Source organism: Macrosteles quadrilineatus, unplaced genomic scaffold (genome assembly GCF_028750875.1).
Source record: "Macrosteles quadrilineatus isolate MER2022 unplaced genomic scaffold, UCM_ALF_1.0 Scaffold_10__1_contigs__length_6754688, whole genome shotgun sequence".
NCBI lineage: Eukaryota > Metazoa > Arthropoda > Insecta > Hemiptera > Cicadellidae > Macrosteles > Macrosteles quadrilineatus.
In genome coordinates, this window is record NW_026542603.1 from 5158585 (window position 1) to 5186300 (window position 27716).

The 27716-nt window shown below is 33.6% G+C and overlaps 1 protein-coding gene across 1 annotated transcript; it reads right to left on the minus strand.

The window, feature by feature from the left end:
- Positions 1-5072: 5072 nt before the first annotated feature.
- On the minus strand, positions 5073-26545 carry LOC129004679 (hemocyte protein-glutamine gamma-glutamyltransferase-like). Its single transcript, XM_054433238.1, has 16 exons — positions 26378-26545; positions 20292-20349; positions 16911-17036; positions 15761-15967; positions 15216-15346; positions 14102-14240; positions 13162-13385; positions 11485-11638; positions 10559-10777; positions 9628-9802; positions 8929-9026; positions 8054-8223; positions 7407-7530; positions 6425-6585; positions 5872-6008; positions 5073-5244 (listed from the first exon to the last, which is right to left on the minus strand). Exons 1-16 carry the CDS (start codon positions 26543-26545, stop codon positions 5103-5105), a joined length of 2433 nt encoding a protein of 810 aa, XP_054289213.1. The 3' UTR covers positions 5073-5102.
- Positions 26546-27716: the final 1171 nt, after the last annotated feature.

Here is a 27716-nt window from a genome sequence, read left to right on the forward strand (position 1 = left end):
AAAATATTTGTTAACCCCCTTAACAGAGTATGGGGTAGGGGGTGACTTATTTTGTTCAAATAGCAACCCCTATTGAGTGACCCCTCATTTTAAAGGGTTTGTCAAAAGAAACACAATGACGCAAATCCGAGGTGAATATCTCATGCCTAGCCAAAATGGCGGTTATTCCAAAATGGGTGCTTTTTCACATTAATAAAATTTTGAATACCCGCCATTTAGGCTAGGTGTGAAATATCTACCTCGGATTTGCGTCATTGCATTTCTTTTGACAAACCCTTTAAAATGAGGGGGTCACTCAATAGGTCTTGTTATTTAAAAAAAGTCACCCCCACCCCCTACCCTATTAAAGGGGTTAAAATATTGTTGATGTTACAAATTGTGGAACCTATGTTAACAATCAACGCCAAAAACAGAATATTTCTATCTATTTCGGTTTAAGAAATACAGATTTGTTTCAAGACTTAATTTACACACTGTCTATTAATAGGCAAGCATGTTTCTTTAAACCCTTTTTCTCAGCTCGTGTGCATCGTAGGGAAAATCTACGCATAATGTTAGAAAGATATATCCTGTAGGTGTGCAGAATCCCTTTATAAATTTAAATAGGCTCAAAAATAAGCACAAAAAATGAATTTATTTTTTTTATTAACATGGACCGTATGGGTTACCACGTTGGTGACAAAATAACAACGAAATATAAACAGAAAATCAAAACTAATGGAAGAAATGTCAATCACATGTTTTATTTACAGCATGGGGTGAAAAAAGAAAATCCTGTTCATTACATTATTTTTGTCAAGTTTTCGACCACTAGACGACCTCTAGTATAATTTAAAACTAACCATAAATTAAACAAATTTAAACTTTAGTCAAAACTGGACAGAAGTTCTTTGACTAGCCAAGCAGAACCTTGACACAGACGTTTAAACATCGGATACAAGCTAGTCTGTAATGTTTTTCTTAAGTGGCTTAAAATAGGACCCTAATTTTCAAGAAATAGTTTTGATTATATTTGCGCACATCGTTGTTTTAACAAGCCTCTCTTGTTATGTTTGTCTTGTGTCAATCACATATTAAATGTTTCCAAATACAACAGTTAAAACGTCATACCCTAATTACTATGAATTAAAATACGTATCCCGTTCCTTTTGTTGCAGTTGCAATACAGTACCTCTAAGTTACAACATTAGGTTTGGTTTATATTTTTATCGTGTTCGCGAAATAAGAATAACATTAAAATGAAAAAGTTTAGTCAATAAAATTTAATTGTCATGCTCAGGCAAAATGAATAGATGTCACAGAAGTTGTTAAATTAGATCATTTCAAGACAGACACTCAAAACCAAGTTCAAACTCCTAAGTGTTGTTCACAATTACATTCTTGAAGCTCAGTCAACGTTATCTGCTGAAACTAAGTTAAAGAGGGTTTCTTCAGCTTGTTTAACAAATGAAACATTTTCTTGTGTTCAGATATTTGTATTTTTGTCTTTGACTTTTTTCTTTGACTATTCTTTAGTAGTGTTACGTTTATCTTTTCCTGAATTCAGAGCTTGGTAGCATCGCCTTGATATTATTCAGCTAAGTGGAAAAAATTGGATTTTTCCTATTATAGGAAAATAATTTATCCTCAACTTAATTGCGAAACAAAATTACATCTTAAAGAATGGGTAGTATAACCCATTCTTCAAATTATACTGTATATAAATTGTTAAACTTTAATAGTACCTGGTATCCGAAAAAGACAACTGTTTGTTATCATAATAGGCCAGTCAAATTATAACTTTTCGAAGAATTAATTCCCAGCAAGCTGGAAATCGTTTTAATACCTTCATTTGGTCCCAAATAAGTGTAATCTGAGTTTGCACCGTCCTATGAGGTGAGCTTACATTATGGCAGCCTAAAATAAATTAAATTTAAGCACTTTTTCCAGTTTTTTCCAAGTTGCTTAAAAACAGTGTGTCGGACGCAAACAACGTCCTAATAATATCAAAGAGGATTAAATTCTGCATAAAATGAGTATATAAATATCCAAATTCGGTTAAGTAGTATAGCCAAAATATTAAGTTTTAAATATATAATTTTTTTGTTTCATTGCATTTTACATTTTGCGACTTTCCAGAACCCCATACTATCTTTGAAAGAAACACACCCATGACAATTTCCTTCTTCATACGAAGTAAGAGTGGGGAAAACAGCTGATCAAGTATTCCCAGCTGTTTGCAGTTGTATAGTACAGCAATTTCATTGCTAAGTGGCTGTCATCAGTTACTTTGGAAGTAAAGTTATTATAAGTATTTTAAAAATAATTAAGGGCGTTTACCAATATTTGTATTCGTTCAAGAAAGTGTTATAACTTAGTGATCTGTTATCTTCATGATATTAAGTGTCGTGTTTAACATGTTCGGACATGCAATCCTGAGTATAGACTTTTACATGTTGAGGCCTCAACTTCTGTGAAACAACAAGGAATAATGATAATAATAATCAAGCAATCCTTAGCAAACGTAATTTTTACTAAAATGTTGACTGCAACAATGCTGAAAGAACAATTTCTCTCTAACTACAACAACAAAGGACGGCTTATCTCCATGCTGAGTGAGCAAGTGCTCCAAGGGTTTGAAGTCGGACAAGCTCTTGAGGATGCTGATACCCTCATTGTCAACACTGCCATTCAAATGGCTGAGAACTTTGCGAAAGTCATAATAATTGAATAGGACACAGATCTATTGGTCCTATTAACCGCCAAAGCACCAAATTACTCAAATCTTTACCTCAGGAAATCTGGAATGTGGACCTAACATACTCTGAGGCATTTCAACTTCTATCTCCTGTCAAAGAGAACCTTCTGTTCCTATATGCAATCAGTGGGTGAAATACTATCTGTATTCTATCGCCAAGTGAAGTTGAAGATTATAAAACTCCTTGAGATGAACACGTTGCTGGGGGCTGTAAAGCTTTTCCACCATACATATGCTCATCCTGAGGGCCTAATTTTAGCAGGTCAACTGTTTGTGACAATCATCTAAAGCCAATAATACCTCACTGGACAAAATTCCTTATGGGATGTTCTCAAAATCCATTTCAAAGTTAACTTTCTATATATAGCTTCCCTACCACTAACAAATACAGTCGCCGCCCAACACTTTCTACGAGTCTAACACTAAATACAGAGCTGGTATGATAGACCAGTGGATCCGCTCAACTGGGGTTGGAGGATGGCGGAACATGGTTTACTCCCAACCATAAACACAAAGAATCCAGCTCCAACTTAAATCCTCAACATAGTGTCATGCGTGTACAGGAAAGTGCAGCTGCCGAAAAGTAGATGGAATGCTCAACAATTTGCCTTAGCTACCATGGTCAGTCATGCTTAAATTCAGCAGTTTCAAGTTGAGGGTGTGTCCCACATACCAAACACCGTAGAAGCAGAAACATGTGAGGACAGTCTCTTTGACAGTCCACTGCAGCTTGAGATAAATCCTAACATGTAGGATGTGCAGCCAAGAGGACAGTTTATGGAACCCGATTTTAAGGTTTATGCAAAATTAAGTCTTTAAAAATGAGTGAAATTTTCAATTGAAATAACTTTTTAACGTGTTATATTATACTATACAACTTTAATTCTATCGATTTTTTCTTATGGTGGTCAGTGGTATGATGGGATGTCGACTTTCCAGGGCTAAATATAGTTTGCAATAAGATGAAAAAGTTATCTATTTCTTAACAAAGATATTGGCTGTGCTACTGTACCAAATTTGAATATTTATGTATTTGTCTGGTGCACTATTTTTTAGCTACAAGCAAAAGATAAAATAAAATTCTGAAATTGAATTTATTTTAGGCTGCGATAGTGGTATGAGTTTAACTCCTAGGATGGTTAAAATTAAACAGATTAAATACTCAGGATTGCATGTCCGAACATGTTAAACACAAAACTTAGATAACAGATCACTACGTTATAACACTTTCATGAACGAATACAAATATTAGTAAATGTCCTCAATTATTTTTAAAATACTTATAATAACTTTACTTCCAAAGTAACTGATGACAGCCACTTAGCAATGAAATTGCTGTACTATACAACTGCAAACAGCTGGGAATACTTGATCAGCTGTTTTCCCCACTCTTACTTCGTATGAAGAAGGAAATGGTCATGGGTGTGTTTCTTTCAAAGATAGTATGGGGTTCTGGAAAGTCGCAAAATGTAAAATGCAATGAAAAAAAAAATATATATATATATATTTAAAACTTAATATTTTGGCTATACTACTTAACCGAATTTGGATATTTATATACTCATTTTATGCAGAATTTAATCCTCTTTGATATTATTAGGACGTTGTTTGCGTCCGACACACTGTTTTTGAGCAACTTGGAAAAAACTGGAAAAAGTGCTTAAATTTAATTTATTTTAGGCTGCCATAATGTAAGCTCACCTCATAGGACGGTGCAAACTCAGATTACACTTATTTGGGACCAAATGAAGGTATTAAAACGATTTCCAGCTTGCTGGGAATTAATTCCTCAAAATGTATTATTTTTATCTAATTTTACTGGCCTATAATACATAGTGGACAAAAAATCGAATGATTTGAAACACTGTTGGAAAGTTTAAAAGTAGACCTTTGTGTCCATCTTTTGCTTGAGGGCCTAACCGCAAGTTAAGTAGACGATCTTTTATTGAATAACGTAATTTTGATGAGAGTTACCTGAAACAGCAAAATAACTAGTATTCTCATTCAGTATTTAATCACCTTCAAAGATAAAGAATCAAATGAAAGTTTCTACAATATCACCATTTGTTGCTTGCCGCTGTCATTTTTGCCATCTTGTTGCTGTTTCTCATTTTTGTTTTGATATTAACTGATTCATTGTTTTTCACTCAACTATTATTGTATAACTAGCACTAAGCAACTATTGTATGTTATTTCATAAAATTGTACCAAATATCAAAATGGAGCTAGGTCCATTGGAATGTAAAATAAATAGGGAACGGTTTAGTAAAAATTCTATAGTATTAAATTGATTTTACTGGCTGTACTTTTTTTTACATACTAACTAGTCTTTAGCATTTGTTTATTACATTACATAATACGGTGGTCATTCAGCTACATATAGACTAGATGAGCCCAGGATATCTGTCAGCTGTCTGGAAGTAAATGACGCATTTATCTTGCGATTGCCCGCCATTTTTGGAACTATACATTCCGTTAGTGTAACCAACTCGTTTGGCATAACATCCCTGAAAAACAAATTACATAATGATTTCAACCAAGGAGTTTAAGTGAAATATTCAAATTCAAACATAACAAGATTTTTGCAACTAAATAATATTAAAGAAGGGTTATTTGGAAAAGTATTGGAGTAGGAGAAGTAGCTTTTCTGAGAAGATTGAGACCAGGGAATAATAGATACACAATAAAAGAGCATAAAAAATAACACTGATTTTCCCTCTTGATGTAGAACTTCTTCAGAAAGTAGGTTGAAGGGAAAATAATAATTTTATTTCTTTTCAACCTTGTTTTAAGTTCCATCATGAGTACGAAAAATCAGTGATATCAGTGTTTTGTTCTATTATTGCCTACCTATTAGCTTCAGGACTATAATTTTCTCAGGTAAGCATATTAACAATCTCAAATGTCCCGCAAAATACACTGCGACTGTCATTAACATTTTAAACCTTGTTTTATACAATAGTACAAAAACCATTTTAAACTTGTATCGTAATGATTAGTTACATGAACAAATATCTTTTTGATTAAAATAAATAGTGCTGCTTATTACAAAATGTATATACAATATACACAAATACTCAATTGAAAGGGAAATTCCTACTCAACCGTCATACAATCATACATTCAACACTCACCTAAGCTTCTTCAAAATTGGCCTAACCAAGCCAGGCCCTTCCATACAGAAGATACAGTGGGACAACATTATGTCTAAAGGGTTCTGGAAGGAAAATGTCACGGTACATTCTTGTCCAACCTTTGGCACCCCCTTTACCTATAGAATTGTTAAAATATCAAAGTTATTAATTTATTTAATTTTAAACCACTACAAAGCAGCTTATTCCAACTACATTGTAGCATTGAGCATGCACAAAGATTCTTTACCAGAGTAATTCAAAGAACAAAATAAACATATTTAGGAAAAATGTATGTTTTCTATGTTGGAAGTATTGAAACATTATAACTCAAGATAAAAATACAATAATTACAATATAATAATTAAACACGATTACAACAAGGACTATGCATAACATTTTTAATTTATATATTTTTGAGATAAAAATTCATTTCACTTCATTTTTCATAATTTTAACATTATTGATGTTTCATAATTTTAATTGATGTTCATATCAGTAACAAATCAATAGTCAGAGACATCTCTAACAAGAATTAGCTAAATCATAGTTTTACCTCAAGAGTTAGTTTTGGTTTGATCATCTGAAAGTCGTCCTCTTCACACCAATTGATCCCGGACTCCTTTATTTCACCAAGGGCCAATATTTTGATCAAACTATGATCCACGAGTTTATCGACGTATTCCGCGGGCTCTACTGAGAGCACTAAGGCGTCCTCTGTGGCAGAAATTTGTATTTAGATAACTAAAAACAGGTACAAATCAACTTACGTTTGACCCAGGCATAAATACCGGTACGTTTACGTTAGCCATTAGCCTAAAGCTATTCTGTGTTATAGTTCCTCCAGTAAAATTTTGTATATGCTGGTAGGAACTTCGAAAAGTATGCTTTTAATTGATCAATCCTGTTCTATAATACGTGTCTGTAATATATATCTCGAAATTCAGCGGAAGGATTTTGACAAAATTTTGGAATTAGGGACCTATAGCCCCAAAAACGTGATTAGCGACAGCCACTACCTCAGGAAAATTCTTATTTCGCTACATACCTCATTTGAAAATATAAACATTTAACATTGGCCTTATGGATAAAAATCATAAAATTTTATATTAAAATTGCATACTTCTACATAGTACAACATTACAGTACAGAGTTGTTTCTTATTTCAGCGATCAAATGTCTATGGTTAGTAATAAAAATGTTTTTCGTAAATTATAAAATGTGGCTGTTTACGATATTTTTAACGATAATACCCAATTAACCACAACAGAGCAAGGCTTGGTCCCGGTACTATAATATGAAATGTTTAAATACTTATAACGATAAGTTTATTTGGATATTGGTTCTTAAAGTAACTTTTATAATTATTCTTACTACATTTACAGTTTTTCAACTGTTTTTTTTTTTTTTTTTTTAGTATTCTTACCTTGACCTATTCTATTATTTTACCTCTTTACCATCACGCCATTTTACTGTTTGTCTATTTCACTCTTAGATCATATTTTGCCTATTTCAGTTTCAAGGAAATTAATTCTTACTTTGACCTGGCTGAAGTGTATACGTATTCTTCCTCAAACCAATAAAATGTGCTTTTTCACCATTACCAAGCACTGAGTAGGCTGATACAGACACAGAAATACTGAGATCCCTTTGACCTTTATTCTGAAAAATATATATATTTATTATCTTTTTACCAGTCGCAAAAATGATTTTGTTTGGTACAATAAATGCAATGTTTAGTCTAGTTAAACATTTCTCAAATTAGCTTAAGTGACAGTAGTGTTTGTTATTTTCCAACAGAAGATTTTTCATTCAATTCCTGTAACATTCTAAGTAACTTAAAAGGTATTAAAATCTGTCAACTTAAATAAATGTATACAATCCACTTTCATAAATAACTATTTTAATCATCTGATGGGTGTACGAGTATGTGCACCTAAGCTCTAAAGGTAAAAAGCTGTATAAATCGCCATTTTAATCCACGTTGCATATGGTTGCATTAAACACTTCTGAGTTGATAACAGTACATTCATAATGACCCATTTACATAATATAAGAATAAGGGTTAGTATATTTATTCATTTATCACCGATTGCCACAGTGAACTTTTAATGCAGACTTGTTGCTGAACATTTTGTCATTAAAATTCTTTTGTCGAATAATTCAACCATTTTCAAACTTATACCTGAACACGAATTGACGCACTGAAGGGTTGTCCAAACATCACTTGATTGATCTCCACAAGTTCAAACAAAACTTCTTCGTTTTTCTCACGTTTTGATTTTGCGTAGGGTTTTGGAGAAGGGGGAAATCCAAGTATCGAATTGACAATTTTCTTGTGTTCTTCTGCCGAGCCTTCAACAATTGAGTTGTCATGTATTTCGTAAATTAAAATTTAACTTCTTAAATTATAACCATGGGATTCATTTTAAATGGGTTTTATACTTCTTAAAATACTGTTTCCACAAATTACAGGAGTTTTTAACGATTTGCTCAGAATGTTCATACAACAACTATTCACTGGATATTTAAAAAAATATAATAACCAATAAGTTCAAACCAAATTAAGGACAATAAAAATCTTATTTTTTCCACTTGAGACTCTGATACAATTACACTATTGATTTTGTAGGATTATGTTTATAGCATTGTTATAATTATAAATTAAAACTTCAATTGCGTGAAAACTTTCAAATATCCACTAGATCTCGATGTAATGAAATAATTACAAACCAATACCCGTTGCTCGAAATCAAGGAACCAAAAAACGTATCTCTAACTATCCATTTTATCATACCAACCATTAGACCTTTCAATTGTGAATGACTAGTTAAAAATGTTTACCATTTTCAGAGTTCCTTTGAGAGTACCTACTTCAATGCTAGTTTTTATTTAAGATGTGTAAAGCTCAAACGTATTATCTTACTACGACTATTTTTGAGGGGGGTTGGTGTAACATTATGGATTAGCCAATACAATACTATACAATACTATTTTGCATGTGTATTTTATCCTTAAAAGTACAAAACTTGTATTTTTCCCAACATAATTTATGCACACCTTTTTCATTTTTGTATGTTTTTGTGACATCAATAAAACAAGCCTCCGCTGTGTCAATGTCCGGCAGTATTGAGTCGGTGACTATTTTACAGCCCACTCTGTGAACAAAATAAATTGTTAAATTAATTTGTAGACTACATAAATAAACACCACTTGCCAGGTTTTCCAAATACTTCCACTATTATAGTTATCGCATAGCTTGTATTGAGGGAGTTATCATATATAATGAAATTTCTCATGTAGGAGACCAAGGTGTCCTTTTTATACAGGTTGTCACGCAAGTAAACGGCCAAACTCCGGGAAATGGCCCTGAGGGTCGATAAATAGAGAAACCCAAAATAATTTGTTTTCATAATCACTTCGTTAACTATATTACCGCCATTTTCTGTTGTTTTCATACACAGATTTTATATTTACATTCTTTCAACATCTCTTTATGAACTCAGTACGTAAGTTTAAGTAGAACAGACCGAGTTGAAAAACCTAAATTAATCCGATTCCAAAATTGTAAAAATTGTCCCATTTCATTTTTATAATTTAATTTACTAGAAAATGTCAAGAACACTGTTATTAGCATTTTGAATGTTCTATCAAACGTGACCAAGTAAAAAGTCCCTCGCTAAATCACTATCATCGTGTCTTAGTCAACTACAATCGCATAAGGTTGAAATGAAATTTGTTATATGTAGGTTATCTTACCCATACTGAGTTGGTCGCAGTTTCATAAACTGTTTTTCACCCCCAGGATCTTCCTTCATATGCAGAAGCTCTCCGTTGAGCGTAGCGTAAACCATCGCCGTGTCGAACATCTGACCAATGTTTCCTTGGCGGACAGCTTCGACTGACGTAGGTCCACAGATTGACTTTCCTGTAACTACAATGAAAAGGTTTTGTCTCTAGTTTCTAGCACGGAATATTTTTTCCACATATTATTTCAGGCTAGGAGTGGGTCGTGGCATTATCACTTAGATAAAATCCATTGGTGATTGGCGGGATTTGAACCCTGAGTGTTGGGGACTAAAGTCCCGCACTCTACCACTACACCAGCTCGCTCCCCACATATGAAACTGAAAATGTTTACATTTACTTTACTCGCTTCAACAATTTGTCACTACCATCGAGTGAAGTAAATTATTATGCCTTATATTATACATCATCAGGTCCAAAACGCAAAGCTGCTTTAGTTCCTTGAAGGGAAGCAATTTTGGCGCATCTGGTGACATTTCCATAAACTGCATGACGTTGAGGATCTGATCAAGCCTGAAGAGCTGACTAAAATTCGATACGGTTTGTCACACAGTACGATACGTTGTTCACTCATCACCCTGTATAGCTGGCTGCCTTTTATAGTCAGTGGTCGTACATAACTTGATATTTTGATAATGCACTTCTGATTACGAGATAGAACATGTAACTACACAGGATCGTTTGACTGAAGAACAGGTTAAACAAGTCTTTACTTTGCTTACTTTAACCACCTAGAGGTTATTTTATCACACAATTAATTATTCAACGTGTTTCATACTGGGGAACAAAAATGCTTCCAAACCTCAAACATGCCTTCATGTGTATGAAATAAAAATACAGTAGCTTACTTAAATTTCAACAATAGTATATCATGTTCGCTCACCATTAGGATCTATCACCTGCCAGCCATTATGACCTTCCGTCAGGTCAGGTCTGGCCATCCACGCTTCCACCCACACATGGAAGCCCCAGGGGAGATTGTTACTTAGGGGTTGGTCTAACCATTCCCCCTCATCACTCACGTATCTCACTAGAGTCAGAGATCCGTGGGCAGAGATGTAGCTAGTGACTGGTCGACTAGGGATACCAAGGGCTCTAAACACTGAAATGTGGAGGGTTTGTCTTTCAGTTACTAAAACAATAGTCCACAAATCTGCAAGAAAGTGACATTTGCTGTGCAATGAGAAATAAGGAATAAGTTTCTCATTTATAGAGTGTGATTCTTACAGTGTGATTTGGGGATGTTAGGTGTTGTCGTATATTCGGAACATCTTTGTTATTTGTCTTTGTTGATGACCGATCGTTGTTCACTGTTGTTCATTGTTGGAGACAGACCAATGATCGTTTTCTTTAAGTCACACCTCAGGATCTTTGAGATCCAGTGATATATCATTGAGTGAACATATCAGAATTGCAATATGCCTAAGACTTATGGTGGTGTATTAGCTAACTTATTTAATCTGAGGTTTGGGTTAAAGAATTTTTCAGATTAGGTTTCTTTAGTGGCGGTTTCAAGAAGGGGCTAAAGCCCCTTCCCCCATTAAAACCTGCAAAAATAAAGGTAACCAAAACTTTTCTACCTAAAAATGGAGGTTATTGGATACGGTTCTACACGTTTAAAATGCCTTTATAAAATCAACCTAACTGAATTAATATGGCAAATTCTCCATGGGAGGACTCCGATACCCCCTATTTTCCTGGTGAGGGTAGAGGTAGGTCTTAGAACCGCCACTGAGTTTAATGAATATTTAGGAGGAAGGGTCATCGTTTTTACATAACTGATTAGATGGATTTATTTACTTTAGATACCTGTGACTGCCACTGATGAACAAACCCAGGTTTGACCAAAGTGCGACGTGTCCGTCTCCTTCAACCATCTCTCCAAAACTGCCACGGAACCGGTGCACGCTGCCGAGCTTCTACTTGACACGCTCGACGTCTGCTTCTCAATCTTAGCTCTCAACTGAAAATTTAAAACAATAGAATATATCCCCGCCGCAGCAAACCTGCAGACTAAGTGAATTTACATTTTCCTGTTAAAATTTGTTTAAATATTCCCTTTTAATGTTTTATTAATTCGCTATTCAATAAAATTGTGTTTTATGGGGACTTACTTCTGTTTGTAAACAAAAGCAGAATCTATTCACTATACAACCTTAGAAGTCGAAATGAAAACACATTTCAATATGTTTACAAGTAAGTCCCAACGATTAGTCTAACCAACAACTGGAAATGTTTACAGCCAGAAAGTAATCTTCTGTTTGTAATAAAAAAGGGGATTGTAACATTCAAGATTTTACGGTTGTAAACCCAAAGCTGTTTTGGTTAGGCTTGTTGTTCTTTTTCAGACGAATTTGCTAATAAACTTTACTAGGACTTTAAATCTCCAACTGAGCCGGGATTAAAACCAAAATTACACTTAAAATTTCGTTGTTGATTAGTGAACAGCCATCTCTTTTGACATACCTTATTATAAATTCAAAATATTAATAACTATAAAAACCATCCAGACGAAATAGATAATTATTGGTTATTATGTTATGTTTAACTCAAATTAAATAAACTACAAAACTTTAGAATAAATATTTTAAACACATAATATATACGAATTCAAATGTATTGTTTGTTTGTATTATGCTAATATTTATCAATACATGTTTCAATATATTGTAAATTGTTACAACACAATTCGAGTATTGTCTATATAATCTTGGGCTTGGGTAGGTTTATGGATATTAGGGGAATGACAAGGGCCTCATTGAACCCAAACCTAGAGATAAAACAATTTTATGTGATGCAACAAAGTGATTTCATTTTTTTAAATAAACTTTTAAATGTTTCTTTTGTTTCGATGGATTTTAAACTAGTTTTTTACTTATATAAAATCATCATCCTGAATTTGCTTACAGTAATGGTTTATAAGACTTTGGTCTAAAAGGTTCTTTTGAAGAACTTTAATACGTTTGTTTTGTTATAGAGATCATTCATTGATTATATTTAACTTTTGTCAATTAAATACATTTTTTGAAATAAATAAATTCATTTGCTCTACGTCAGATAGAAGACAAGAACAGGGGTTGAATCGTTCCCTTACAAAAAACGTAATGAATAAAATGGCTTAGACAAATACAAATTTAAAAAAAAATATTTGTGCGTAGCATATAACCCAAAGTCTCCTTTTGTGTTGTTATGATTTTAATTCCGATTGTAAAACAACTGTTTGTAGAATATAACCTTGAAAGTACGTAGTACAATTTTTCCAGCATATTCCTATTTAAATCAAATTCAAATTACCTCCATATACTCACGAGCGTAATAATAACATCACTATCAAAGCGTCGGTGCCACTTACGAACCATACGCAGCTAATAACTGGGCCACGTGACCTGTTTCTTATTTCAATTCCTCAGAATCATCCAGATATTTTATTTTAATAATCATTGGTCCTAAAAATAAATTTCGCTTCGACTCTCTTACACTTCTCACCGCAGTACCAATGGCCCTTGCTACTTCCACGACATTTCCTCTCCTGGAGTGCTCCAAGGACGACTCCTCCAGCAGCAGCATGGCTACTGGAAGGACGACATCGTCGTACTGTCCGAACACCCAGGGGTGGGCTATAGGGTGACGATGGGTCCCGGTCCAAACCCTGCCATAGTCGCTAGAAACAAACTGTTCCCTGGCATCCCCGTCCAGAAACACTCCATCATCTGGGAAAAGGAAATATAATAAAATGGTGTAAATAGTTGTTTAATTAAAGTTGTGTATTCTCATTGACATTGTTAACCAATGGTGTTATACTGTACACCGAATTCCAAATCCTATGTCAGAGCTGTGGCCAATTTTGGAATAAAATGGTTGAGTTTTAATTTGGTCTTTGTGGTTGTACGTGATTGGTATTGTGATCATTTTTTTGTAAGGGAACGGTCCAGACCCTGGTCCAATCTAACGTTGAACTTTTGTTAGATCATCATTGATAGCCCAACGACATCTGGTATCTGGGTCAGGTAACGATATCGCCTAGCATCGAACCAACAAACTTTAGATTTTAAGGTGAGCACTATATACACTCGGATATCCAGACGGTTGAGACACCTGCAGATTGCTCTGATGAATACTGTGAATACGCCAATATTTAACGAAGCCAAACCTAAAGGACAACACATTGTAAATGAACTGTAGTCAATTTTAAGTCATATAATATTACAGTAACAAAAACTAAAGGTGGGAATATAGTAGTAGTACACTCTGTGACTCGATAATCATTCAAATTATAATTTTTTACTTGGTTGAGCTGGACTATATAGATGGAACTTCGACTTTTTAAGTCAATGATAGTACAATAGGCCTATGTATTAGATAAATACTAAATATTATATTACAAACATGCATGAAAATCTGTTTGCTAGTTAGTTAGAAATTCTACCTGGACACCAAGGATTGAAGAGGATGTAGATATATTTCTCTATGTTAAACTCTTTGGTTTCAGAACGAGTAGTGTCTACTTTGGAGGTGACAATATTGCAATGCCAAATTCCAACAGGACACTTCACTGGGATCCTTACCTTGAATAAAAATTGTATTATAAGGTCATATTAAAAATTATTAAATTTAATAATGAAAACAATGAACCGTCTGAAAGTTTTCAAAACTAGATTAAAGAAAGTAATTTGATTGTGATATTTCGCAAACAAGTAAGCAAGAGAGAGAGAGAGAGATTAAACCATGATGATTCTATGAAAGATTTCAAATATACTGCAAAACAAGTTAACTATTCTGTCATAGGTAAGGTTGAAAAATGGAGAGAACCTAAATTGCTTGCAAATTAGAAATATAAAACTGCACTGTTGTTTAATATGTATAACCTACGTCTGGGACAGTATAATTTGCTAAATAAATCTTTTGGAAGTAAATTATTTATTGAATCTATCTATTATTTATTATATTAAGCTGAAAATTTGTTAACCAGCCAACTATCAGTTCAGTGAATGAAAAATAGAAAGCAAAATTTTTAACTTATAACGTTACTGGTTAAGTTTTTAATCATTTTACGTCTTTTAATCTATCTATTAGAGGTGGTGTCTGTCTGGGCAACTGTCACGACTAAAATACTAAACCGATACAGCCAAAATTAAGCACAAAGATGGTCCACATATCTAGGAATGCCCTAGGCCTATTCACTTCCCTGAGTTCCTCTCGGGCTACGCCCCTTGGATTTCCAAAGTTTTGAGGTGAGGTTTTGAAAAGTAAATATTAATTGGTCTCCATGGAAGCTTGGGCAAATAATGAACAATGTTTGCCTTTCCGATGACATTAAAATGTAGGTAATCAATTAGCACTGCCAAATGCTCATTTCAGAAAGCTGATCCAAGGAAATTAAACATATTTCACACAGCAATGTGGTGGGATTATTTAATCTAAAACTTTATTATAGATTATGACTATTCTAAATCTATTTCAATGATAATGAAACTGATTTTTCTTCCCGTTGCTAGTAATATTTCAAATTGAATTTAGGGATGAAATAAATAACGAAATACCTGGAAAATGGTGACGTTTGAGTCCTGCCGATGAACTCGGGCATCCCATGAGGATTTATTGGCAGCTACTTCCGGTTTGGAAGAAACCGAGATCACGTGCCGCGTCCCACAGATGATTTCCGGTCTTGGTCCTTAATAGAAAAGTTACACTTTATTTCATGTCGAGTTTGGATTTATAGAATGTAGTTCTCTGCTGTAATTGTTAAATTGTATCTAAGAAATCTTAAAGAATAACCTTACGCTAAATGATTTTAAACCTGATTACGTTGTTTCTAATCAGTTATAATTAGGTCTAGCCTGAAGTAAAGAAAGGTTCTGGACCAAAGCCTAGCGTCCTAGCATGTGAAGGTATAGGACTTGAGTAATATTAGAAGTGTTTTAAGTAATACTGTTAATATACAGTTAATACTGTTCGATGAAATGGCGACCATACATAGTAGGTATTTTAAGCCAAGTATGAATGGAGATGAGTGTGGGATGAGTGGCGCGATCTTGTAGTCTTGTTAGTGACTAATTGAGACGGAGTGCGACTAAATCTTCCTTACCTAGTTCAAAGACGAAGCTCACCATGTCCTTCGCCGTGTCCAAGGGACGACAGAACCTCACCGCTAGATAGAAGGGTAGGCCGCGACGCAGCACGGGGACGCCCGGGAGGTCGGCGACGATGAGGAAGCGGTCAGTATGATGAGCCGCAGCGTTGTCCAGAGCGTAAAGATCTGTCACCTCTATGGTCAGGGTTCCATCGTCGTGAACTAAATGAGTAAACATACTATGAATGCGTCCAACTCACGTTTTAGTTTTGTTTGGGAGATTGCAGTAGGTCTACTTAAACAACCAATTAAACGTATGCTTTGTTAGATCAGCTGTGTCTAATGTTTATAAAACATGTGGCTTTACAGTATATTATTCGTAGGGAAAACGAGATGAAGGATCACTGCTTGTCAAACCCTAGTTTTGAAAGATAAATCGTGAACCGGAGTTCAACAATGGATAAATTATTATGTATCATTTATCCATTATTAAGCTGTATCCATTTATTATGTATCCATTTGGTAATTGATAGATTAATTAACTGTCACAAATACAACTCGTGAATAGTAGTTTTATGTGAAAAGTTGGTAAGTAGATCGTGGTAGGAAGTATATAATTTCCAAAGTATCACAAATTTTAAAATGTATGGACTTCAAGTTCATTGATAAAATTGACTAACTACATACATAATACTATATACATTACTATATACATAAAAAAAATATATTCAGACCCGAAACAAGCGTGACGTGAAAAAAGTCGTTTTCTTCGGGGTAAGTTTCAAACATGACGCAATTAAGCATTTGAATGAAATTATCAATACTCAAGATTACAAGATACTCAAGATAACTGTTATCAAAGTTTAACTTTTTTAAATCATATATACAGTATAGATTTTTCTACAGATCACAACCAGTATGCTTGGTTTAGAGATTTGCTTCTATGCAATATCATGAACTTCTTTAATACAAGGCCGCAGCAAGCAAAAAGTGGCAACGCTGGAGTCCCGGCCTACCGAAACAGCTGTTGCACTAGTTTATAATGGAACGTCTGTGCCGTGTTGATGTAAACGCCTTGTATAGAATTAGCTATGACAATATTGTACTTCAATAATTAGCCTTGGAATAGAGATTGTTTCCTAATGATTTGCAACAACATGACTACCTTCAACATGTGACAACTTGTCATTTCTTCTTCTTCTCTCGTAGTCCAAGACGAGCTTAGCTTTCATTTTCAGGTGATATTTAGTCATCCCATCTCCTGTGTGTTGTTCTTCCATCATACACCTGGCTGTGAACATATTATACCTCGGAGTATTAAATAATAAATCATTGGACATAAAACATGGAAGGGTTTCTTGTGTTTAATTCCTTTTTTTATTGTATAGGAACCTTGTGGGGTTGTCAGATTCGTAGATACTAAAGGGGTTTAATATTAAATAAGAAACGCACCAGATGGGACATATATTGTGCAATAGAAAATGTTTTGATAAAAAAAACATGGGTCTTCGTAGTTGTATAATTTGTATATATATATAACGATATATCACTAAATAGACGTTACATATACATCTGAAAGGTTTAAAGATTTTAAATAAATAGGTGATCTACTATAATGCCACTTTGGCCAAAATCCGTTACATGCCCACAACGAAAGGCAAGACCAACCTTATTATTTTTTTTCCAATTTCACTTCTAAAATCTTAAATAATGAGCATTAAATTTTGTTGTACTTTTGTTATTTCTGTTAACTTAACTTTTTAATCATACAAATAGTTCAGTATTGCTTAGACAGCTAGAATTGAATACAACCTAATTTAAATAATTTTAAGTTGTTTATGATATACACCTTTTTCAGACTGTTGAAAAACGTCCATCATCACGATTTTGGTACAGTACCGGTAGTAAATTATAATCTCAAAAATAAATATTTCTTGAAAATAAACTGTTCTTCCTTTTTTATTGTAAATTGTTGTTATCCGCCTTGAAATACGATACGTATTAGTGTACGATATATAGTTGGAATAGTATAACCATAACCTACAGTTATGTGAGCATAGTCCCAAGCCATGATATATGCGATGGTACATCCGGTTAAACTGTGTTGCGCTCCTCAGCTTCCGTGTGTATTGTTTGGATGTGATACATAACCTAATATCAACAGATTATTGATACAGTATTTCACTAGGCCTTTGGTTAGTATCATCATCAAATCACAGCTTATACAACCCTAATATAGGATATTTTAGTAATTTGTATACCATTCGTAGCCCGTGTATTACTTAGTGTTACAAAAAAGTGTCATTTCTGTGCAGGTAAAATCCAAGTCAAGCGTTTGTGAGACGTTAATGCACAAAACGTTTGCCTTCTTAGTAATTTCATTTCATTTCAAAATTATAAATTTTTCGTTTTATTGAGTTTAAAATAATATTTCTCTTAAGAATACTAACTCATGATAAATTAGGTACCGTAGACCTCCTGACTCTATAACGTAATGTAACAATTTTTCTTTTAGAGGTATGTTTTATGAGTATTTAACCGCAGAACACGAAATTGAATAAGCAAACTCTAAGCGTAAACTAATACTAAAGTAGGACGTTTCTGGCGTGGCACGTTATTTCTAATTCCATACTGTATTGAAATTTATATGTTTTCAAAATAGTCTCTCTGGCCTTAAACGAGTTTTGTGTTTCTCTATTATGAAGTCTGATTACTTTTGTGGAACAAACATAATAATCAATTTGTTCACGTTTGTTTGCGGGGAATATTATGTTTAGCCATTGATATGAGACATAACCCATGATTAAATTGTAAAACTTAATTTTATATTGGCTAGCTTTATTTTTACTGATTGTAATCATCCATCTCTATTAGAGATCAATGATTGTAATTTGTAGTACGTTATTGATTTGTGCGTGGTTCACTAAAGCTATTTCCTTGAATCCTGAATTTTTCCAATCATTCTAGTATCCATCTAAATTATGCTTAAGCTTATTTTTCCAACATATTTTCATACGAAAAATAAATTACTAATAAGCCTACGACAACGTGTATATACGCAAAAACATGATAAACATAAAAAATAGTATTTTAAATCGATGGAGTTTACTGTAATCTTTATTATTTATTTAGCAGTATACACTGTTAATGCATGAAGTACCGTTACGGTACAGCATTAAACTTCAAACAGAACTTGCAGAATGCATAGTCAATGTTATCATTTATCAGTTCGAATGAAAACTGGTAGTGTTTTATTGCTGATTAATTGTTAAGCTTTAAAGTTAGAATTTAGTGAGCCCTAAGTTATGATATTGAATTTGAAATGTGCAAGTACATTTAGACGTATTCGGTATTCCCACGAATACTAGAAGTATTCGTGCGTATTTATAACATCTGAAGCCTGTTTGACGCGTGTTTCATGTATTTTACGTTTGAATGCGTTGATGTCAACGTAAACAGATATATTTATCTCCTTTATAAGATGTATTTTACTTGTTACTTTTTATATAATACAAAGGGAAATAATGGTACTCTATGCAAGCAGGATAGTTATGTTTGGTTGTACTAATCTAAAGGGTCATACAACAGTAAGGATGAATACAAAGGTTCGTTAAATTTTGTCGAGTTAGTTTTAAAATCTGTGAAATAATAATAAATAAACTTTAATACGCATTCAACATAAATTCAACGAGATGTTGCGGATGTGCCTACAAATTATCATAAACTGTTTCAAAATGAATCTAACGGGGTGTAAACATATTCCCTTAGAAATTAACGGTTTATCGTCCTTATGGGTCATCTAAGGACAGTTTAAAGAATAACCAAACAATTCCTGTAGTAGGGTCTCTTCGCAGTCTCAAGAACAGTTGATTAATTGTGTAAATATACCTTATGGTTGCCAATTTCTTTTAAAATATTGATGTGAGCCAATGAGCCCGATCTGTTTCTGATGATGTAGCTTTTGACATGTGGCGAAGTGTACACCAGACTCACATAAACATTCTTCGAGAACCTGGCAAAAAGATAAATCAACATAAATCTAGTTTGATTTTTGTAGACGGCGTCTTGTTGTTTATTGTTTGTTCCAATATTAGTCCTGTCCGGTTAGGTAGCACGGTGTGTTTTGTTGTTTGACAACTGTTTTGAGCTATTTAGTATTTACAGCTTTAAAACTATAAACCAATCTGTTTTTAAGTTATTTCGCATACTCTGATATTAGCGCCAAATGGAAGAACACAGATACTATCCCTAAAATATTAGAGTAATATGTGTAGTCTACATCAGCGTACTTACACGAAACGCACGTAAACACTTCTAAATTAACAATGTAATGACAGATCTTACATTTTACAAAGTCAATGGTACAATTCAAACACATTTAGTTAACATACAAATTTTGATCCGGTGAACATTCAAACGGCACGAACCCTCAAATTTTACCAACCTGAACAAGGCTTCAAATTCATCAATTGGATGGAAGTCCACTAGCACTTCTGACAAAATGAGATTCCAAATTACGTCACGACCAAATCAAACAAGCTCTTACCTCGGTATACCTGTTCCTGCGTCACTCGCAAACTACGTTGAACAAGACACAGAGGTGTCTGGCATCAACGCAAGGATGGGGATGTCACGGCTGAAGAACTCCTGTGTCATCTGATACTGCATTGTTGCGATTCTGCACTTGACAAGCAGAGATTACATGCAATAGTAGGCCTAGCGTTTGCTGAGTATAAACATTGACTTTGGATAATGGATGTGATGTAGCTTTCTCGCCCTATTGTAAGATGTGAAACCTGTTTATAAGCGTGAAGCGAATTTCCCTAGGGAAGAAGCTGTTATCGTAGGTGGCGCGCAAGAAGTAGATCCTGGGACGGTTTACTTCCCCCAGACGCCACAAACACTATTTCATGAAATTTGTATAATTTTTATATACAGGGTGTTGAAAATGTCTGGAACCAACATTATATCTGGTGAGTGGTTAAAGAAAAACAACTGATATTTTGTGTACTGATATACTATGGTTTTACCTATCTTTTGGTGCCTTATGAAATTTTTTACCACTTATAGGGAACGTCCTGTGGAGGATGCAGTAAAAAGCTTTAATGGAAGCCTATAGTAAATGATACATCATTTTAAAGGCCATTTTTTTCTGAGTAAGGAGCCACAAGTTTCATCTCAAAAGGACCACCCTAGCAAAAATGGCGACTGTTTGAAGTTTTTGAAAATAATTGAAAGCTTAATTGGTATTTCTGTTAAAAATAAGTTTAGTAAAACGCCATTTTCGCTAGGATGGCCCTTTTGAGATGAAACTTGTGGCTCCTTACTCAGAAAAAAATTGCCTTTAAAATTATGTATCATTTAACATAGGCTTCCATTAAAACTTTTTACTGCTTCCTCCACAGGACGTTCCCTATAAGTGGGTTTTTAAATTTCAAACAGTCGCCATTTTTGCTAGGGTAGTCCTTTTGAGATGAAACTTGTGGCTCTTAACTCAGAAAAAAATGACCTTTAAAATGATGTATCATTTACCATAGGCTTCCATTAAAACTTTTTACTGCATCCTCCACAGGACGTTCCCTATAAGTGGTAAAAAATTTCATAAGGCACCAAAAGGTAGGTAAAACCATAGTATATCCGTACACAAAATATCAGTTGTTTTTCTTTAACCACTCACCAGATATAATGTTGGTTCCAGACATTTTCAACACCCTGTATGTCCATGAACATGATAACTAGAGTTAATTTGGTCAGATTCTGATCAAAATGGCATGAGCATTTAGGGTTGGATATGAGATCGTGAACCAGCAAGATCGGGTAGAATTATTGGTTACAGGAAAAATTATAATAACAGTAGTCCATATATTTAAAGTTACTATCTTATTCTTATGGATAAAAAGTGAACTGTTATAGTATGCATGTTTACTGATATATTTGACCACATTTGGCAAATTAATTTATTTCATACTGTACGTTTATTCTGTTTATTTTTCACTGCAGGCTTTCTGGCGTCACTGAATTCAACTATTTATCATCAAGTTTGTATTTTACTTTTTACTATTTCATTGGCTGAATATGTATGTTTATTTTGTATAAACATCAGATTGCTTGAACTAATTCAATCTAATGGCACTAATGGTGGTAGTGTTGTATAATTAGATGAACCTATACAAGATTAAATTTTTAATGATTACAACAAATTTGCATACACGTTTATTTTAATATTTGAAAACATTGTCCCCCAGTCAAAGTTTGTTATTTTTTAAATTTTTTAAAGGACCAACGATTAAGATCAGTTGGATTAGTTTTTCATCATCAAAAGATGTTAAAAACTTGTATCGAGATATAGTCAGTAAACTACAGACCACATGGTGATCACTAGCCAGAAAGTTATATGACAATTGTATATAGTAATCTATATAATTTTTACCAGTAGTTTATAGTAGGGCCTACTAAAAAGCTACATAAGGTTGTATCCGTAGTATCATTAGAATGCATAGTCCTATTTGTAATTGATTAGTAGGCTACACAGCCATAACAATATTTTATATTTTTTACCTTCTTACATTCTAGATGGAAATAAGTTACAGAAAAACAATCATTTTTAAATGTATTCTTTTGTGTTCATAATACAAACAAAACTGTAGTTGTAGATTGTTTTGTGTAATAGTAACTCGAGGAGAAGTAACTTTGCTAGTATTCAGTTGGGAACGGAGCTCCTATAAATTGTTAAACACGTGCATATTTCCAGCTTGAATGTTTGATGCTTTGTCACGTCACGTCACTGTCGCTCCCGGGATAAGGAGGTGAGTTACAAGATGTCGGATGAATAGATCAGTGATACCAACTTTGAGCGGCAAACTTCCCAGCCAAGCATTTGTGAGGACTTGAGATATATTTTGACTCGAAACAAATTTTGCATTCGCGAATGTCTTGCAAGACCTATAACATCCACGACCACTTATCTGGCTTTTTCGTTATAGAGAACCAAGGGAAAATAAAGCTGTTTTGACAACGTGTATGACTTTGGCATTTGTTAAATTTGGTTTGGATGTGTAAATTAACATTTATTTGATGGCGTTTAGGCACCAGTCTGATCAGAGCATTCTCATTTTCTAAGCGAAGAGATATTCTAACCCCTAAACATATTTGTTTTGTTTAGCCTACTTTAAACTGTTTTTTGTATTCGAAAGTTATTTTTCTATTATCCACATATAATAACAAATTTCTACCTTTTTAACCGACTTCCCCACTACCAACAAAAGGGGGAGGTTCTCAATTTGTCTGTGGCGATGTTTTTTTTCTATGTATGTTCACCAATTTCTCTGTCATTCTTTTACCGATCAGCGTGGTTCCACCACCAAAATAACCAGGAGAGTTTCTATTTGGTACCATATATAGCATTATGTTTAAGAAAAATATTTGTTTGGTGAAAAATGCTGAAAACCTCAAATATTCAACATTTATTTAGTTTATATTTTTGCAGAGAAGGCAAATAATAATAATAACATTCCTACAGCTGTTAGTTAAAACCGTTTAAATGAAGCTACAGACAGTTTCTTCATGAAACAGTTGCTTCATATTGATAAATAAACTATTTCTTGCCATGGAGCCTAAAAGTTACATTGAAAATATGCTTTTTGTTTTGGTTCCTATAAAAAAGGTTTTTAAACGTTTGACCTGATTTGTGTATGATTCTGTTTTGAGTATTGAATGTTCTGACTTATAAAAACATAGTGAATAGCTGTATGATATTGACAATTTAAGGTGTATTGTGAAAACCAACGCATTCGTAAAATAGGTCCAAATATAAATTAGATGCAATTATTCCTTAAACGACGTAAGAGGTGTAGGATTGCATAATCGTCAATCGTCTTAAGTGTTAAATATTTAAATTACTAAACATGCATTTGAAGATGTGGAATGTTTATTAATATTCTTCACTGTCAATAATATTATGCCTGGTTCGGAAATGGGAAGCTGATTTGAAATTTCGACTACATCTTGAGCAAACAAAACTACCTAAGACAAGCCCCTTACACCACTTTTAGCTGAACCAATCTTTCATATACGTATTTTTCAAAGGTAATATACGTTATAACAACCAATTTTCTACTTTTAAGAGATCTTTTAGTAGTGCTGGTGGCTGAGGAATAACTTTCTTATTGTTCCAAAAGGCTTGAGACCTTACTGCATTAGTTTTATAATGTAGAAGTACACCAATTTCAGGAAACGATGATATCTGGCATTTCGATGTCTCTAGGAAAGACATTTAGTTTTTCATTGGGCCTAATGTAATAGGGAACTCTTTGTTTTTTTGTTTTTTAAGGAAAATCCAAAAATGTTAATTTTTATACCCATTGATTATTTAACCTGAACAGGTGACTCAAGCAGTTTAAAAATAATGATTGTTCTGTGGCACTTTTGATTGTTTCAAACAGTTTTGCTTATCAAAAAACTTCAAGTAATTAATATATAACAAATTATACAGTCACTAAAAATCATGAAATAATTTATTTTTGTAAAAAATACAACCGACTTCAAATGCTCTAAAAAGAATGAAATAATTTCAATAAAGTAAACTTTTGTATTATTCAAGCTCACGTATTTCAAGTTGGCACGGCTCTAACTGCAAATACGAATAAAATAAAAGATATTGAGAGTGTATTTTGAAAATCTATAAATTGTAGCTGGATAGCATAAATATATAAAAATACCCCCGCCGCAGCAAACCTGCAGACTAAGCGAATTTCCATTTGCCTGATTGGATTTACACTAAAATGTCTCCTTAAAAATATCACATTTATTCCCTATTTAAATCGAATCAGTTTAACACATACTTAGGTTTGCTGCAACAGGGAGGGTTAAAGTGTTTTTATGTAAAATGTTAATAGTTAGTAAGAAATAAAAACATTTTCCAAATTTGGGCAAAATATGTTAATAAATAAGCAAACTACAACAGTTTACTTATCCTCCATAAGAATAACATGGGAATTTTAAATTTACAATTTTTTTGAATTTTCTCCGTAACCATTAGGCGCATTATAACGCTTCAATATACTAAATTATATGTTTTTTTAAGCTCTACAAAATAGTTTGGAAAGAAATTGCAAAAATTTAAGTTTTTTGGGTCAAAAATGGGAAAACCCCATTTTTACCCCATAAAAGCCCCCATTAACCCCCGTTCCCATGGCCCGATCATGCTGGTTCGCGAACTCGTTCGAATAAACGTAGGTTTACACGTTTGTACCAAATTTCATCAAAATCGGATCATTTTTGCTCGAGTTATCGCGCTAACGGACACATATATATATATATAAATATATATATAAATATATATATATATATATATATATATATGAATTTGAACGGTTGCTGTTTTTGGCCTCTAGGGACCTCAAAACGAAAAAAAAAATCGGTCCCGGGTCCAGGTCTTACCATGAGTACTACGGTAATAGCTTATTCCCTATATGGGAAATTCGCTAAAACATACTGAACTGTTTTGTTTATATAATCAAAGGAAGTATTTTCTTGTATTTTATGTTTACTTCAGAATGATTGCATAGTGAAAATAGCACACACAATGACACAAATGTTCTATATGAATAGGAAAATAATTTATTTTGATATTATGATAGGGAAAAGAAGCTAGTTTAAAATTAAAACGTTACTTTTCCAAGTTAGAAACATGTAAATACATTAATCTTTTTAAAGATATTCGTTAATACCACTATAAGATTATAATTACCTTTAGTTATAGATAGTCATCTGCAATGTGGACATCCTCTTTAAATTTTGTATAAAAAATCATCATAGAGCCGCGCCGACTTAAAATACGTGAGCTTGACTAATACAAAAGTTTACTTTATTGAAATTATTTCATTCTTTTTAGAGCATTTGAAGTCGGTTGTATAATTTACAAAAATAAATTATTGTGCAATACATTTGTTTAATTAAAACAATCTAGTTTTTACTGTTTAAGTTTTGGTTTCACAACACTCCAAGATGTAAATGGCCTCCAGTCGGAACCTATACCAACTTGGACAGTGGAAGAACGTGTGTCTTTAAACAGCAAATACGGTCTCAATAATTTCTTGGACACGACGTTTAACTTCCTATTTTTTGTCGGTCGAATTCAGCAGGTAGGCTAGTCCATATATTCATTAGTCAGTTTGGAATAACCAGCTTCAGGGTACAAAGAGTGAAACTGTCTTGCATTGTGGTTTTTATTGTGGTTTACCATGCATATGTTGCGTTATCATTGTGGCATGCAAGTTTCAAGTTTTTACTGGAAACAAAAAGATGTTTCACCATTATTCAAGACCACTTCAAGACAGTTTCTAGGTCTATAGCTAAATTATTGTCATAATCTGAATACAATTTTACGGTATTTACAAATGCAGAAAAGAACACTCATCTGGCCTACCACTAAAGTTTGTTAGTTGTTGGTGGCAAAGAGAGGTTGATTGAATAGCTTTTTTGACTGGATCTGCTAGTAATTGTACAGCCGTGGTCATAGTTGTTGATAAACACTGGTGAACTGTCGGTTCATTATCATTCAGCCACTTTACGACTTTACTCTCAGATTCTCTCTCCTCTCTTTTAGATATTAAGCGTTGGTCTAGCTCTTACCTCAGATCCGCAGACTTGACTACCATTTGCCGATAGTGATTTCATGGAAGCCCTTATTTCCAGCATTTGTTTACGTCGCTCTAGCTCCCTCTCATCTCTCAGCCGTTGTCGCTCCGCATTTCCTTCTCCAGCCGTTTTCGCTCCATTTCCTTCTCCAGCTCCAGCCATTGTCGCTCCATTTCCTTCTTCTCCATCAGTCTTTCCAGCTCGTTTTCTTAATTTTATCGTTCCAGTTTTTGTATTTCCTCCACATTTTCACGTTCTATACCCATTTGTTTCCCGTTGCTTGATATTGCGGATTTACTTGTTTTCCTTGAACTAATAGAAGTAATGCTGGTTTAACTCAATGATATTCATTGAGTGTCATTGTTTCCATTTATATAAACTTTCTTTGATTATTTGTCAGTATCATTATTTTCATTCTGATCAGGGGTATACTTTTCTGGAGGTTTAAATTTTTATTACTTTTTCTGTAAGACATGGTCCTTTTTTGTTTCAGCACAAAATTTAAGTTGTCAATTAATTATCCTAGTCAAATAAAAAGTCATTTTTTCAGTACAACATGTCATAAGTTACTTTATTTACCATTTTGTTTAACAATATTCAAAAACATGTGATACCTTTACAAATGATTTATACAACAAAAAAATTAATCAATAAACATACATAATTAGTCATTAACAACGTTCCCCACTCGTTGCGGAACGATGCTTTCGACCCTTCTCCCTAAGGAAGATGGTGACCTCTAGTGGTGTCAGACCTAAGCCTTTTACGACGTGCATAACCCGGTCTAATTTCAGTTGGTCAAATTAAATGTTGCTTATAGAGATGAGCCCTAGTGGAAGAGATCAATATATATCAATACAAAAATTGTATATTGATACGTATTGATACGTATGTGTATTTGGGCCAATACACATCAATACACAAAACACATCAATACACATCAATACATATCAATACAAGTAAATAGGATCCGAGTCATTAGCTTAATTGAAAATAATTTGTAGCTTGTTAAAAAACAATTTTTAATTTGTATCAACACATTAAATCACATCTACTATGCACTAAAAATAAAATAAAAATGAAAAAGTAATAAAATTCTTGGCAAAAGTCTCCTGACCATCCCGAGATTTGAACCTGAGACTCCAGCATGGTAGCCAATTGACTAAGCCATTACGCCACGCACACTTCATGTCTGTCTAAGTAATGATAGCGAGAAGCTGTGTTAGGCCTCATAATTTAACTTAAAAAAGATTTTTCAATGGCATTTGTGTCATTTCAAGCATGTATCTATGCTTTAACATGTTTCAAAACTGTTTTATTACCAGTTCAAACT